At 43.1% G+C, this 15,686-nt stretch overlaps 1 protein-coding gene across 1 annotated transcript in view; it reads right to left on the bottom strand.

The window, feature by feature from the left end:
* The window catches only part of slc8a1b (solute carrier family 8 member 1b), a gene marked incomplete at its 3' end in the record, with an annotated part of 133,698 nt that overhangs the window by 34,915 nt on the left and 83,097 nt on the right, over positions 1-15,686 (bottom strand). Inside the window, 2 exon segments of the mRNA XM_080036313.1 lie at positions 9,525-9,534; positions 9,537-9,645. Of these exon segments, the coding sequence (XP_079892439.1) occupies positions 9,525-9,534; positions 9,537-9,645 (119 nt within the window).

The raw sequence follows: 15,686 nt of genomic DNA, 5'->3' as shown, positions 1-15,686 counted from the left end.
AACTACAGTGACCTGGTTTAACTCTAACTACAAACTGTTCCAACCTCGCATAAACACGCAAGTGGTTCCTGGGTCATTTCAGGTAAAATACTAATAATGTATTTTAACATGCACTGCTACTTGCCTCTAAGTGATCATCAAAAATAGTGGTACATTTGCTTGTGTGTGTGTTTGAAAGACAATAATTAACTAATTGAATATCCCCTCTGTTTTTACAACTGATTATTACTGTCACGGCATCCTAGTCGATGATGCCTCCGGGGCATTAACTGTGGTGGTTTGATATACGCACTCAGAAACTTTGATTTCTTCCATCCAAAAGGTATTTATTTACGAACAAAAAGGTTTCCAAAAATTTGCAAAAAAGGGTTTCAAAATAACAAATAAATGCTAGACTAAACGAAAAGCTTAAATTGCTGGTAAACAAACATTGAAATCAGAGTGGTCAAAATTATGTGTAACCACAGCTTCTACTCCAGGTTGTGACTTGGCTGGACTCACCGGCTGCCATTCTACCATGCAATTAACAGGTGGCCCAAAACCACGCCCCCTGCCATCTAGTAATTCAATTACCCCAAATAAACAGTCAACAATTAATACGCTGATTTAACTTAAGGAATGGCTGTAACATTCCGGCCCCTAATTATTGCCAAGCAACTAATTACAAATTCAAAAAGGGAAAAATATACAGCCATAACAAAATCTACTGACATCAGTTACATCATGCATTTTTTCTTTCCTTTTTTTTTTAAACTTTGTCTTTTTAAAGTGTCTCTTTATCAGTTCGTAAGCCATTAAAAAAGGCAAAATAGGGTCTTCTTTCTTCAAAAAGGCAAAAAAGGGAAGGTGGTGTATGCAAGGGTGTCAAAAGGTCAAAAAATGGGAAAAGTTCGGATGCAAGGGTCAAAATTCAAAAAGGGGATAAGGTGTAATGCAAAGGAATATGTGCATTATGAAAAATGTAGTGTCTGCAAGAACCTTTGGGTGTATCCGTCAGTGTAAGTGTCGATATTTAAGCTGCAGCCCCCTCCAAAAGAAGGCACAGCTTGGTGATGGGTCGTTCCAGCTCCGTGGTTTGAGTCTTCAGCCGGACACGACGAACGAATCCCTTGGAGTCGGTCATGGTTTCTATGATTCGCCCCAATGGCCACGAATTTCTGGGTGCTGATTCGTCCATGACAAGCACAAGGTCTCCAACTGCAAAGCTTTTTTTTGCTCTGTTCCATTTTTGACGTGCTTGCATTAGTGGGAGGTATTCTTTCACCCACCTCTTCCAGAACAGGTCAGCAATGTACTGGACCTGCCTCCAACGCCTGCGAGTGTACTGATCATTTTTGCTAAACAAGCCAGGTGGTAAAAGTGGCTTTGCTTTGAGCTGCAAGAGGTGGTTTGGGGTAAGGGCCTCCAGGTCATTTAGGTCACCACTAGATGGGGTGATTGGACGGTCATTTAAGACAGCCTCCACTTCACACAATGCAGTATGTAGGGCCTCGTCGTCCAGCACTTGCTGCCTCATCACTGTGCATAGCACCCTTTTAACCTGCTGTATCAGCCGCTCCCAGACTCCTCCATGATGAGCTCCATACGGCGGGTTAAAGATCCACTTTATTCCATCCTGTGAGAGAGAATGGTGCATCTTGTTTTGGTTTAAGTCTCTGACAGCACTCTTCAACTCCCGGTTAGAACTGACAAAGTTGGTTCCGTTATCCGACCTTATTTCTCTTACTTGACCTCTGCGGCAGACAAATCTCCTGATGGCGTTTATGCACGAATCTGTGTCCAGTGTATGGGCCACTTCTAGATGGACTGCACGTGAAGTTAAGCAGGTGAATATGACGCCATACCTCTTCACAGTGCTTCTTCCTCTTTTCACCTCCATTGGGCCGAAGTAATCTATCCCAACGTCTGTGAATGGAGGCAGATCCGCAATTATTCTGTCCGCAGGAAGGTCTGACATTTTTTGCTCACCAGGTTGCTGTCGTTGTCTTTTGCAGGTCATACATTCTCCAATGACTGTTCTGGCGGCAGAGTTGGCATGTGGTATCCAGAAGCGGCGCCGGAGAGTTGACAGCATGTGATTTCTGCCCCCATGACCAACTTTGTGATGGATGTGACGCAGAATTAGTGTGGCGATTTGGCTGCTTTTGGGAAGAATCATTGGATGTTTTGCTTCTTCGGGGAGAGCAGACCTGCTTAACCTACCACCAACTCTCAGGATTCCATCCACCAGCACAGGGTCCAGTTTGTACAGATGGCTAGCTTTCTTCAAAGTGCCTTTAGCTAAGGCTTCAATTTCGTCTGGATAAGACTGCCTCTGTACGAAACAGACAATGGCTTTTTCCGCTTTCTCCAAATCACTCACTGACAGTCTGGGCATGTTTGCTTTTGCTTGCTGCTTCAGTTTGCGTTCCTGTTTAGCTTGACCTTGGGTTGAATTCCTTCTTTGTCCTCGCAGCTGAAGAAGTAGCTCTTTTATCTTCAGGATCCATGCTACGGCTCTCATTAGGTCTGTCCACTTGGAAAAGTAGCTTAGCAGCTTACTTGTGGGACATTCACTGTCTTTCAGCACTACGGCACAGGCAGAAATCTCACCTTTGACCTCAGGGTCGTCGTCAAGTAATTTGTCCATTTGCATGGTTCCTGGCCATTGTGATTGAGGTTTGGGGAGGAAGCATGGGCCATTGATCCACAACTTAGACTGGAGGAATACATCAGCCTTCAAGCCACGTGATGCCGCATCTGCTGGGTTTAGCTTGGAACTTATGTGCCGCCATTGTGTCACTTTTGACAGCTCTCGAATGATTGAAACACGATTTGCTACATACGTTTTGAATCTTTTGGTGTTACTGGCAATGTACTGGAGAACTGTCATGCTGTCGGACCAGAAAACAGGCTCTTCCATGTTGATTTCTAGCTCTGTTTTTAGCATCTTGTTGATGCGTACAGCTAAGACTGCAGCTCCAAGTTCCAGCCTGGGTATGGTTGTTTGCTTAAGTGGCGCTACTCTAGCCTTTCCCATGACAAAAGCAATGCTCACCTCTCTCCTGGTGTTCATCAGCCGGAGGTAAGATACTGAGCCGTACCCCATTTCACTGGCATCACAGAAATGATGCAACTGTGCTGTTGTTATCTCTCCAAAGTCGTTGGGTGCAAAGCTTCTGGCGATCTTGAATGCATCCAGTAAAGTTAGGCTACTGAGCCACTTTTGCCACACTTGAGCCATTTCTTGGGGAATTTGGTCATCCCAACCCAGCTTTGTTTTGCACAACCCCTGCAAGATTTGTCTTGCTGGGAGAATAACTGGAGCGAGGAAGCCAAGGGGGTCATATATTGAGCTTACTATGGACAGGATACCTCGCCTGGTCACTGAGTGGGGTTTTACCTCTATACTGAACGTAAAGGTGTCCTGTTCCACATTCCATTGAGCACCAAGCGCCCTTTCCATAGGAAGCTGGTCTTTGTCCAGGTCCAGTGTTTTAACTCCTTTAGCTCTCTGATCTTCAGGGATGGCTGCCAGGACGGAGCGATGGTTGCTCACCCATTTATTGAGCCGGAATCCCCCTTTGGCGCACAGGTGTGTGAGGTTCTCATAGAGATATATCGCTTGCTCCACAGTATTTACAGCTTTTAAGCAGTCATCAACATAAAAGTTCTGCCGGATGGTGTTTACAATCTCAGCTGCATAATCATTCTGGTTGTCGTCAGCTGTTTTCAACAGGGCAAATGTAGCACAGCTTGGGGAAGAGACAGCTCCAAATATGTGCACTGTCATCCTGTGCTCCACCAGCTCTTGTGTGACATCCCCATCAGGCCACCAGAGAAAGCGCAAATAGTTTGTGTCTTCTTTTGCCACTCTCACCTGGTGGAACATTCCCTCAATGTCAGTCATAATAGCTATGGGGCCCTGGCGGAAACGAAGCAATACACCTACAAGTGAATTTGTTAAGTCGGGGCCTTGCAGCAGCTCTTTGTTTAGAGACGTTCCACCGTACACTGATGCACAATCGAACACCACACGCAAAGTCTTTTTGCGTGGGTGGTAGACTCCGTGATGTGGAATAAACCAAGCTTTTCCACTTTTATGTTCCAATTGGTCTTTTGGTATGACTTCTGCAAATCCCTTTGCTATAACATCCTTCATGAACTCTTTGTATTCATTAAAGAACTTCAGATCTTTTTTGAACTTCTTTAACAGGTGCTGTGCTCTTTGCTGGGCTACAGCTTTGTTGTTTGGAAGATTCACATTATCCTTACGAAAGGGGAGCTTTAAGCAGTAGTGGCCATTTTCCAACACAGCTGAGCTTGACACTTTGTCCATAAACTGTTGGTCTTCCATAGACATCACTTTTTTGCCCTCATAGTGCTGCTCAACAAAGTCTTGATTATATTGCTGGACCAACAGCTCTTCAACAGATATGCGATTAACCTGTACTGTACCTGCACCTGCATTTCCATCACCAGTCCTGTTGAGTGGGCCATTGACAACCCACCCAAGTCGAGTCTTCACAGCGTAGGGCCCAATACCCTCACTATTAATCACTCTCCATGGCTCCATGGCCTTTGGGGCATTGACACCTATAAGCAGCCCAATGCTGGCATCAATGGGTGTCAAGTCAACTTCATCCAGGTAAGGCCATTTTCTAATATCCTCATTTGTGGGGATATTTTCTTGGGTGACTGGGATGGATGTGTGTGTGTAGACATCAGGCAGTTTAAGGTATCCATTTCCATGCAAAGCAGCAACTTCCAATCCAGAAATTTTGTAGCTAGACACTGGCTTCTCTTGTCCCATTGTCCTGAGCAATATGTCCTGCTTCCTTCCATTAGCATTTAGCTGTTGCATCAACTCCTCTGTGCAGAATGTTGCTGTGCTTCCTCCATCCAAAAAGGCATATGTTTGCACAGTTTTTGTTCCCTTTTCCAATTTCACTTTAACTGGGACTATTGAGAGTGCACTTACTTTTATGCCGGCCCCAGTATGGCTACCGGCGTTCATAGAAACCAAGGCACTGGACATGGATGCTTCTGTGAATTGCATATTAGCTGGTTGCTCTCTTTGACTGTCTATGTGCAAAATGGTTGGATGGGTCTTGTGGCAGGTTTTACATGTCATACGATGTTTACAATACTTGCTCATGTGTCCTTTTTCCAAGCATCCAAAGCACAATCCAATGGCCCTCATGATTTCCACTTTTTCTTTGTTGGGTTTGCCTTTAAACAACATACATGCTTCCATTGAGTGGTCTTTGTTACAGAACAAGCAGGGTCTTTTAATGGCACTTCTTGATATTTGTTTATGCTCCACTTCCATCTTGCTTTTTGCATTTTCTAAGACAGGGGTTACAGTGGTGGCAAAACTGCTCCCCCTGCTGGACTTTTGTGGTAACTTGAGTTTGGCTCTATTTTCCAATGGCATATTTATCTCACCAAACATAGGATCCAGTAGAGCACGAGTTTTCTTCTCAATGAATTGGAGGAGATCTTTAAACTTTGGACGTCTGCATTGCCTTTCCTGAACATCACAAACAACTGTTCTCCAGCTGTCACGCAGCTTAAAGGGTAACTTTGACACAACTATCCTCAAATTTGCTGCATTTTCCAGTTCCTCCACATAGTCAATTCCTGACAAGGTGTTGTAGCAGCTTCGGAGAAATATTGAATATGCTCTTAATGCAGGGCCATCTTCAGCTTTTATAGCTGTCCAGTTTAAAGCTTTGCTCATGAATGCCATTGTGATCTTCATCTTATTTCCAAAGTGCCACTCAAGCTGCTTCCTTGCTTCCTTATATCCACTTTCCACATCCATATGCTGACAGCTGCGTACAATTTGTCTTGGCTGCCCCACGGTGTACTGCTCAAGGTAATAGAGTCTATCTTGCATATTGTCTGTTTTATTTTCTATGCCTTGCTCAAAGGCTCTAATGAAGGAATGGAATTGCAGTGGGTCACCATCAAAGCTGGGAATTTCTCTAACAGGCAGGAGGGAGGCTTTCTGCTGTTGTATTAATATTTCAGTTATGTAATTTTGCCTTTTCAGTACGTCTACAACATTTTCTGTGCTACTTGTTCCTTGATTAGTATGGCTGTCAATTTGGGCAGTGATTGGTTCAGATTTAAATGAATGCTGTTGGGGAGTCTGCATTTTAACAGGGGGGAGTTGAGGTAAAGCAGAGCGATGTCGACTTGTGCGGCTGCTTGCCCTCGAACTGACGGAGCCAGCTCCGGCTTGCCGTAGTACTTTTGCTTTGGCTTCTGCGGCTGCCAGTTCAGCTGCTAATGCAAGCGCTTCTTGCTTTGCCTTTATCTTTGCCTCCTCCATAGCAAGCGCTTCTTGCTTTGCCTTTATCTTTGCCTCCTCCATATCCAATATATGCTTTTGTTCCAGCGCTTTGACTTTTGCGCTAAGAGCAGCGCGCTCAGCCTCGGCTTCTACGTAGGCAGTTGTTAATGACTTGGGGCCGCTGGCGCATGACGACACTTGTGATGCGCTACGGCCAATCTCACCGTATGCTTGTTCGTCACCATCATTATCATCAACTTGTTCTTTAACATCAGCGTTATCATCAACATCAACTCGTCCACTTAAAGCATTTATGTCATCCACTTTGTCTCCTTCCCCATCATCTTCACACATCCATGAGCCAACGCTTGTCAGGAATTCTTTGAACTCAATTAACTTTGGCTCGTACCAACAAGTATGATCAGCCTGTCTTTCATCAGCCTCTAGCAATGATTGAACATCCACTTGCAAATCCATAAAGTCTTTTAACAGTTCACTGAATGCGTCCATATGTTTACTCACATTTTCTTTGTCTTCATTTGTTTTCATCATATGTAGCACTTCATTCTTTTTTCTAGTTGCTGCGCCGAGCCTTCCTCTGCGCGATTTAATTGTTTGCAACAACTTCCTTTCAGGGTCCGCAACTTCATCAGTATCGCTCTCCATTTCCACTTCTTAACTTTCACACAAACTTTGGTAAAAGCAGTGCGCAGTGAGCGCTTCCAACGAAAGGCCTGGCCAGGCTCCACCTATTGTTCTGCTGCGTACTCACGGTAGTTGGCAAACATTTCCATCCGAGCGTCCTTTAGCGCTGCAAACGTGTCCAAATCCAGTTTCCAGTCAGTCCAGAATCGACATAATTTTGACTTAATGTCACGGCATCCTAGTCGATGATGCCTCCGGGGCATTAACTGTGGTGGTTTGATATACGCACTCAGAAACTTTGATTTCTTCCATCCAAAAGGTATTTATTTACGAACAAAAAGGTTTCCAAAAATTTGCAAAAAAGGGTTTCAAAATAACAAATAAATGCTAGACTAAACGAAAAGCTTAAATTGCTGGTAAACAAACATTGAAATCAGAGTGGTCAAAATTATGTGTAACCACAGCTTCTACTCCAGGTTGTGACTTGGCTGGACTCACCGGCTGCCATTCTACCATGCAATTAACAGGTGGCCCAAAACCACGCCCCCTGCCATCTAGTAATTCAATTACCCCAAATAAACAGTCAACAATTAATACGCTGATTTAACTTAAGGAATGGCTGTAACAATTACATTAGACCATTATAGAAACTAAGCGAGATGACATAATGGATTGACACAGTGGAAAACAGATGCACAGATGTAGCAACACACACACACACACACACACACACACACACACACACACACACACACACACACACACACACACACACACACACACACACACGCCAATTGACGAGTAAAAGGAACAAGGCCGGTTCATACACTGTGAAACACTTCATGGGCACGCACGCACGCACGCACGCACGCACGCACGCACGCACGCACGCACACACACACACACACACACACACACACATTACAGACACACTCCTGTGACATTTTCACACACAGGTAGAGAACAGATCTCAACACAACAGGAGATTGTGTGGCTGGTTGAGGTGGAAAATGACAGGACAGGGGGGAGGAAAAGGGAAAGGACAGGACAGGTGTGATTCCCACTGAGTTTTTCTCTGTACAGGCCTCTGAGTATAAACAGAGGAAGAAAAGTAGAAAAAAGGAAGGGAAAAACTGAGAAGTACAAAAGAGGAGCAGAAGAAATGGCTCCAATGTTCGACCTAAATCCCAAATCAACAGGCCCATTTCAAACAGAAGCGATTAGGGAGCAGCTCTGCATTTTGTCACTTTAGAAATATAGTATAAGTGCGACTGAGACTTCGATTTTTATCTCTTGCAGCCTTGCCAGCCGTAAAGTGCATATTTTTTATAGACAACTTTAAAGTGCTCTTTGTCTGGGCTATCATATTTGGCTTTGCATAAAATACTATTTAAATTGCACCAGGACCAAAGTCCAATAAGACAAATATGAGACCTACTCTGTGATGTACTCCAATAAGTACTGTCCAAAACTTTTGTTTCTATCTATTCTTGATCATTTGGAGCATTTAGGTGCTATATTTCCCATAGTTCAGCTGCTAATCAAACAGTATCAGCTTGACAGTTTTCTTTTTCATGGATTGTTTGTGTTTTGAAGTTTTGGTTTCTGTAGATGGTAGACTATCTTTGCGCTAACAAATGACAATCAAAATGCAACTTTGGAATGCCTCTAAATACAATTGACAGTAAAAAGTTATCGCAAAAAAAATGCAACGGTTCAGAACACTTTCTCAAGTGTTCTTGGAGCTGTTTTAACACCATCCACAGTATCTTCTCAAATTTGTCTAACTCTAAAAAGTGTCCTTCATGCAATGCAGTGTGGCGTCCCTAAACACTCCTGTTAAAATTTGCATCTTACACAACATACTCTAAACCTGCTAAGAATTTGTATGACGTATGGAACTTGGAGATGACCAATGTGCACAGCCATACTGGCAATTCTCCTGTTAATTCCAAAGAAATACAGCAACACAGCACTTGCAGAGGCAAATCTTTCATGAAATGACTATAGTGCGCATTGATCTTGTGTTGTATCAGGTAATAAAAAGTCATAAAAAGTTCTGCGATTTAATTCTGCCATCGGCCTGTTGATTCAGGATTCTCTGAAACCCCATGAAGTGCATTTTTTCAGTGATGATTGGCTGTCACACCTGTCCGTTCCTTACCACTACTGCGTCTCCATTGGGGGGGTTCGAGCAGAAGGTAGAAGGACGACTGCTTATTGTACTCTTCCCGGTCTAAGATCCTAACCGTTATGGTCTGCCTGTATGGGACACACACGTACACACACATAGGAGGGAGGTGGTGAATGCATGCATGGTTAACAAACAACGTGGCCAAGGTACGGTATGTTCCAAAAACACACACATACTGTACACACACAAACACTCGGACACATACAAAGTTGAGTGGTTGATGTGGTGAGATGAGGTGACCCACAACCTGCTGCATGTTCACCGTCATAGTAAGTACACACCAAGAAGGAAATGGCGACACGATAAAAAAAAGAACAATTCAATCAGAATGTCCTCCCGTGTGCCTCCATGTGTTGAGAACATGCAGCCTTTGCCATGTGTGCAGTGGACACTGTGGGCTCACACCCCCCCTCACAGACCTTTGGTGTCGTTGCTCTCGACCAGGCGAGGCTCTCCGATCTCTAGGTAGAATGTTTTGTTCTTCTCGTACTCTTCGTCGTCGATTACTCTCACCTTGATGATTTTACTGAGGAGGAGTAGGGGGGACGGGGGACGGGAGGGGGGAGGGGGGGAGAAGTGAAAGAGGGGAAAAAGAGAAGGCAGAAAAAAGTAAGGATAGGACAGGCTGGAAACCAGAAAAACTATAAGAGGAAACAGAGAAGAACTAGCACTTGGTTTTCCCACAAGCACCTAAGGGTGACAGGACACAGAGGTATTTTTTTCTCTCTCCAATTTTAGTAACTCCAACAAAGTCTAGTTATCTAAAAAAAAAAAGACATTAAAGTCTGTTAAAAGTTGTATTATTTCCTCCTCATGTAACCGGGACATCTGATGTCAGATAAACCCTTGATGTTATCGGCACGGCTCACATTGGTCCGTCAAGATTGATCCGATAAAGCTCTCCCTCTGCCAGACTCTGTATCTGATCAAGGCTCTATTCAATCTTTCGTTACAGCCCTGATAGCAGCCTTTTATAATGTGTATTACTTTGTCACTTGGATGCCGTAGTCTGAATGAAGTCAGGCAACGGCCGGAGAGTTTATTAGTCATTTTGACAGGTGAACAATCGCAAATCTTAATGAGGAATTCGACAGGTACAATCAAATGGATAATCCTGGTTTACTATTTTGCTCTAAGGACTGTTTGACAATATAATCCTGTGCATTGACAATTGCTGAAGTGTATTAAAATTAAACATTTTAAAGCAACCGAGGGTTTTTATTGGTGCCTGTGGGAAACTCAGACCATCAATTCAGCCAATCCAAGAGTTACATTTTCATCCTCATCTGCAGTAAAAGTATGCAGTTAAAAGCTATGATGTCCAGCCTGAAGCAACAACTAAAAATGAGCACTTTCTCTAATGACTTGTTTTTTTATTAAATCGTTGGCTGAATTGAAAGTGTACTGACGCATACTGTGTGTAGTCCTTGAAGTGGAACAGATTGGCATATACACAAGTCCGAGACATTAGAAGAATAAGAAATCACCAAAGACCACATGCAATGAAAGGGGAGAGTGAGCATTAAAAAAAGGGTTAAGCGGGAGGGATTAGTTTTTTACAGAAAGATATAGGTATCTGCTGCTTCAATCAACACCATCAACGCCATCAGCTAACACCGTCAACAAGAAACAGTTAATACACCAGTCTAACCATCTCCGGTGTGTGACTAAAGCCAAACAAAACTGGTCAGAAATCAGTATAACGTGTACAATGCCAACACATGCCAATATATGCCACAACTGAAACAGCACATGTAAGAAACATAACCATCTTGTTTAACCAATTATGTTCTGCTATCTTCCTCAATCCAAACCTTTAAATGTCAGATCAACAAAAGGCAATTAGACAGCCTGTAAACTGTGACATCATTCTGTCAAAGGACAAAGACAAGCCATTGATTTCTTTCTGTGAACTTAATGCGTCTTTACCATCACTTAAACAGCTAACTGTGGCTCCTACCACTGATCAACCAAATGCTCCAGTGAGGGTGTGTGTGACTGTGTGTATTTATTATGGCACTTGGCCTCGGTGATATTTGGCAGGGAGGCTAATATCTGAGGTCACAGGGCTGTGAAGCAGGACGTAGTGTGTGTGTGTGTGTGTGTGTGTGTGTGTGTGTGTGTGTTTGTGTGTGAGTGCCTGTGGGCGTGTGCTTATAGTGTGAATATGTGTGTTTATCTGTATTTCCAGTCTGGAGCAAAACCCATATTCCTATCCAAATCCACTACAGGCAGAACAAAGACATCTGAGAGAATACTCATAATCTGGCCTATAGGGTGGGCAATGGGAACAAACACACACGCAAGCTTATATAAGCCACACAGGCCTGACAAATGGTTTTGAATTGTGAGCCCGCCTCATGTAAGCAGCAGCCAATTGACGAGTAAAAGGAACAAGGCCGGTTCATACACTGTGAAACACTTCATGGGCACACACACACACACGCACACACACACACACACACACACACACACACACACACGCACACACACACACACACACACACACACACCTTTACACTAGAGGGATTAAGTCATTTATTACTGTTCCATAACAGCAGATGGGGAGCAGTTCTCACCTTCTGACCTTCAGGAACTTATGATCAACAGACTCACAGTCAACAATCACACAACAGCCGGAGAAGTGATGAAGTAATACCATGCCCTGCCTCTAGGGGGAGCCCTGGAGCAAGGTCCTTAACCTCCAATGTTTACATTCTCAATACTACTACTTCAATTCATACAAAGCCCATTACCAATGGTCTGTAAGTACTCTGTAGTACACCGGGCTTTTTCTATGATTTTGGAATTTACCTGTCACCTGTTTACCTGTTTGTGTTTCATACTGCTTCTATGTTTCACTAGTTTTTGCTTGTTGATCGGCTTCCTCTCTTCCCAAGCAGCTACTTGTATCTCTTCATTTTGCACCCACATTACTATCAAAGCTATCATTAGTATTCTCTCGCTCTCTCTCTCTCTCTCTCCCTCTCTCTCTCTCTCTCTCTCTCTCTCTCTCTCTCTCTCTCTCTCTCTCTCTCTCTCTCTCTCTCTCTTCACAATTCTCAACTCAAACCATGCAAGGTTTTCTGAGAAATACGGCATCAACAATTGATGATTTGTGTGACCAATATTTTCAGATGACAAATTACAGACATTTGCAGATCTGCACAGGACTGAGAAAACAGATGAATGCTATGATTAACTCTAACCGCAGACAGATCCAAAGCAACAGCATTTTGTCCCATGTGAGCTGGATTTTGGGCCTTTTCTTTTCTTTTCTTTTCTTTTCTTAACAAAACAATAACATTTCTACAAATCAGCTTCAGGACAAAATGTTTTTGTATCATTAACCTTATGTATCAATGCCTCTGTTAAAAAAATCAGAGGGAACTTAAATGACTCTCGGTGGAAAGAGATCAACAATTGTGATTTAACTCTCGCACTATGTGTGAAATGGCAATGAATCATTCTTTGCAGAGACACACTGGTGGATTTTTTTGCTCCCCCCGGACAAGGAATGGTGACTCCTCTGTTGAAGCTGGCAATCCTCACGGATGATCAAATGCTGTAAAAACACACACACATACAGCGTCCAGACAGTGCAACAATGCAGACATCATTTAGCCACAGTTAACTGGACTCATTCATTTTTTTCTGCACCCCTCTTTCTCTCTCTCTTCTTTATGCATAAACACTGTCAACTATGTGAAAATACACTCACACACACACACACACACACACACACACACACACACACACACACACACACACACACACACACACACACGTGCACCTCCTTACAAATGACAAACACGCTGGCTGTATATAACGCTGTCTCATTGCCACGGTAACACAATGTTTGGGTACAACAGGGGTGGAGGAGATTGTTTCCAGACCAATGATGAGTGTGTGTGTGTGTGTGTGTGTGTGTGTCCGCGTCTGAGTCTGTGTATTGACAAGTGAGTGTGTTAGAGAGAGAGAAAGAGGTCACATACTGTACACACACACACACACACACACTGGGTTGTGTGTGTCAGTGTATATGTGTGAGTGCGTCTCTGTGTGTATAATAATGTGTGTGCGAGAGACTTTGACATAACACAGTAGTCTACACTGTTTGTAGTAAGCGGTGCCTTTTTGTGTGTCTGTATTCAATCACATGTTAATGTGCAAACTACATTTACAGTAAGGGCAGTGTGTACAAATGTGTGTGTGTGTGTGTGTGTGTGCGTTCATGCGTAAAGATGCGTGTGAGGGGTCAAGTCAAGTCAACTTTTTTTATATAGCATATGGGTCTTATGTGTGCTACTTTATCTTTCAATATAAAACGTAAATTATGACATATGGTGAGAAAGAAATTATAGTGTCTCACTGAATGTGGAAAGGACATTTTTGACACATGTGGAAGTGAGTACTTGGACCCTTGTTGGCATGTCGAATTTGTTAGTCAATCGCCTTTAAACTAAGCCTTACCCCAACATTAACCTTCAAAAATCCCTTTGACAGAGGCCAAGCTCCAAGGTGCTCATTTTCCCAAAATGTTCCCACTCTCATGGCTTGGTCAAATTGGTCCTCTCAAGGATAGAAATACCACAACACACTCACACAGACAGAGGCGGTAATCACACCTGCATGACAGCATTCACAAATGCATCGCACTTGCATGCTTTCACACTCACCCACGAACACATCAAAGGCATTTGAGGTGCAGGAATTCAAAAATGCACACACACACACACACACACACACACACATTACTACTACTACTACTACTACTACTACTACGACAACAGTGTATGCACATCTGGGCTTCCAAAGAGATGTCTTCCATCTGACTTTGTAAAAACGCTTTGTAAAAAAGTGAATCTCAGCAGCTGTCACATACTGTATCTCCATCACTTCTCCATCACACTCCATCTCTTCGTCTCCTCCCTCTGTTTCACCTCCTGTTTCTCAACTATGTTTTTCATAAACAAGATTCCCACAAGACTTTGAACACTTGGCATCTGTCAGGGTTTCTACAACCTTTCACTTAAAGGTGCTCCGAGGAACGTTCGATTTTTATTCTTTCTTGCACCCCCTTTGGACAAAAGCAGTAGTGTTTTTACTACCATTGCTGTTGTTCCTGGGTGAGCGTTACCATGACAAAGGCATTAAAAACAACTATATCAAAACAGCATTCTTTGCACTGATGGTCTTGTTTGCTGTTACATGTCATTTATGATCATCAGAGGTAACATTTGACTGTGAAAAAAATATTTAAAAGTTCCTCGTAGCAGCTTTAAACTGAAATATTTAATAATCCCTAATATTAGCTAGAAGATTAAGCTGCATTCACAACAATTTCAGCAGTGTTGTTTAGTTGTTTTAGTGTTGTGCGAGGGTGGGAGTAATTCATTAATATTACAGTAGACCTTTTAACATCTCTTCATGAGTCGTCCAGTTGGTCGCTGGAAAGCTGGTAAACAGCTAATAGATACATCAAGAACAGCTTGACTTAGTCACGTTTAATAAACTCCTGAGGTGATCAATAAAAACACACACGTTCGCCAGTATAGTAGAAGTAGTAGAATTTGCCAAAGCACTATTTCACTGTGTCTGTTCATGTCCGTGACCTCCACTTTTTTCCATTTTGGTCATCAAGTTTTGTTCATGTTTGGCTTTTAGTTGTCATGCTTTTCCATCCCAGTCTCCTCAAACACTTAATGATTTTGCAGGTTTTTGGCACACGCCCCTTCCCCCTGCAATCCGGACCCTGAGATCCCTGCTGCTCCATGATAACACCTAACCATACAACAAATGATTTTATTTCCAAAGAGGTTGTAATGTCAGAAGCACAACCTATCATTTTTGGTTATTTGTTTGTTTTCTCAAACATACTGCAGCATTTTTAACTGTTCATCTGTGATAGAGGAACTTCAACATAAAAACCATTCTGCATGCAATCTTTCCCTTTGCTATTAAAATGTCTTCTTTCTAAGGTTTAAAATACATGCTGTCGAATGTTTTAGTATCAGATGCAAGAGCTGTGGCCACCCAGAGGGCCCCCGTTGATGTACAGCACATATTTGTCACTAACAAAGACCTTTCCGCCTGCCTCTCACACAAACGTAAACACACAGGAAGTTGTAAAGCAGAACAGGCAACAGTGCCGGTCACTCCCCTTCTCCCCAGCAACCTGCCTTAGCGACGTATTTGGATCGGAAAATTCATGTTTGGGAACCACCACTTTATTTTGGGTTTGAGGAAAAAAATGCTGCTGCTCAGCTGGTGTGAGTGTGTGTGTGTGTGTGTGTGTGTGTGTATGTGTATGTGTATGTGTGTGTGTGTGTGTGTGTGTGTGTGTGTGTGTGTGTGTGTGTGTGTGTGTGTGTGTGTGTGTGTGTGTGTGACTGTGTGTATTTATGAAAACTGGTGGAGGAAGGAGGGGTAGTGGACAACTAGGTCCGATTAACATGTGACAGTGATGGAACAAACCTGTGTGTTTATCCCTGTCTGTGTGTGCGTAGCCGTGATTATAATCCTAACAGTTTAAGTGCCTTAAACAATTACGTACTTTGACACGTG

Source organism: Ammodytes marinus, assembly GCF_949987685.1.
Source record: "Ammodytes marinus genome assembly, chromosome: 11".
Classification (NCBI taxonomy): Eukaryota; Metazoa; Chordata; class Actinopteri; order Uranoscopiformes; family Ammodytidae; genus Ammodytes; species Ammodytes marinus.
Note: the sequence above shows the minus strand (reverse complement) of the source record. Positions and strands in the feature narration are given on the sequence as shown.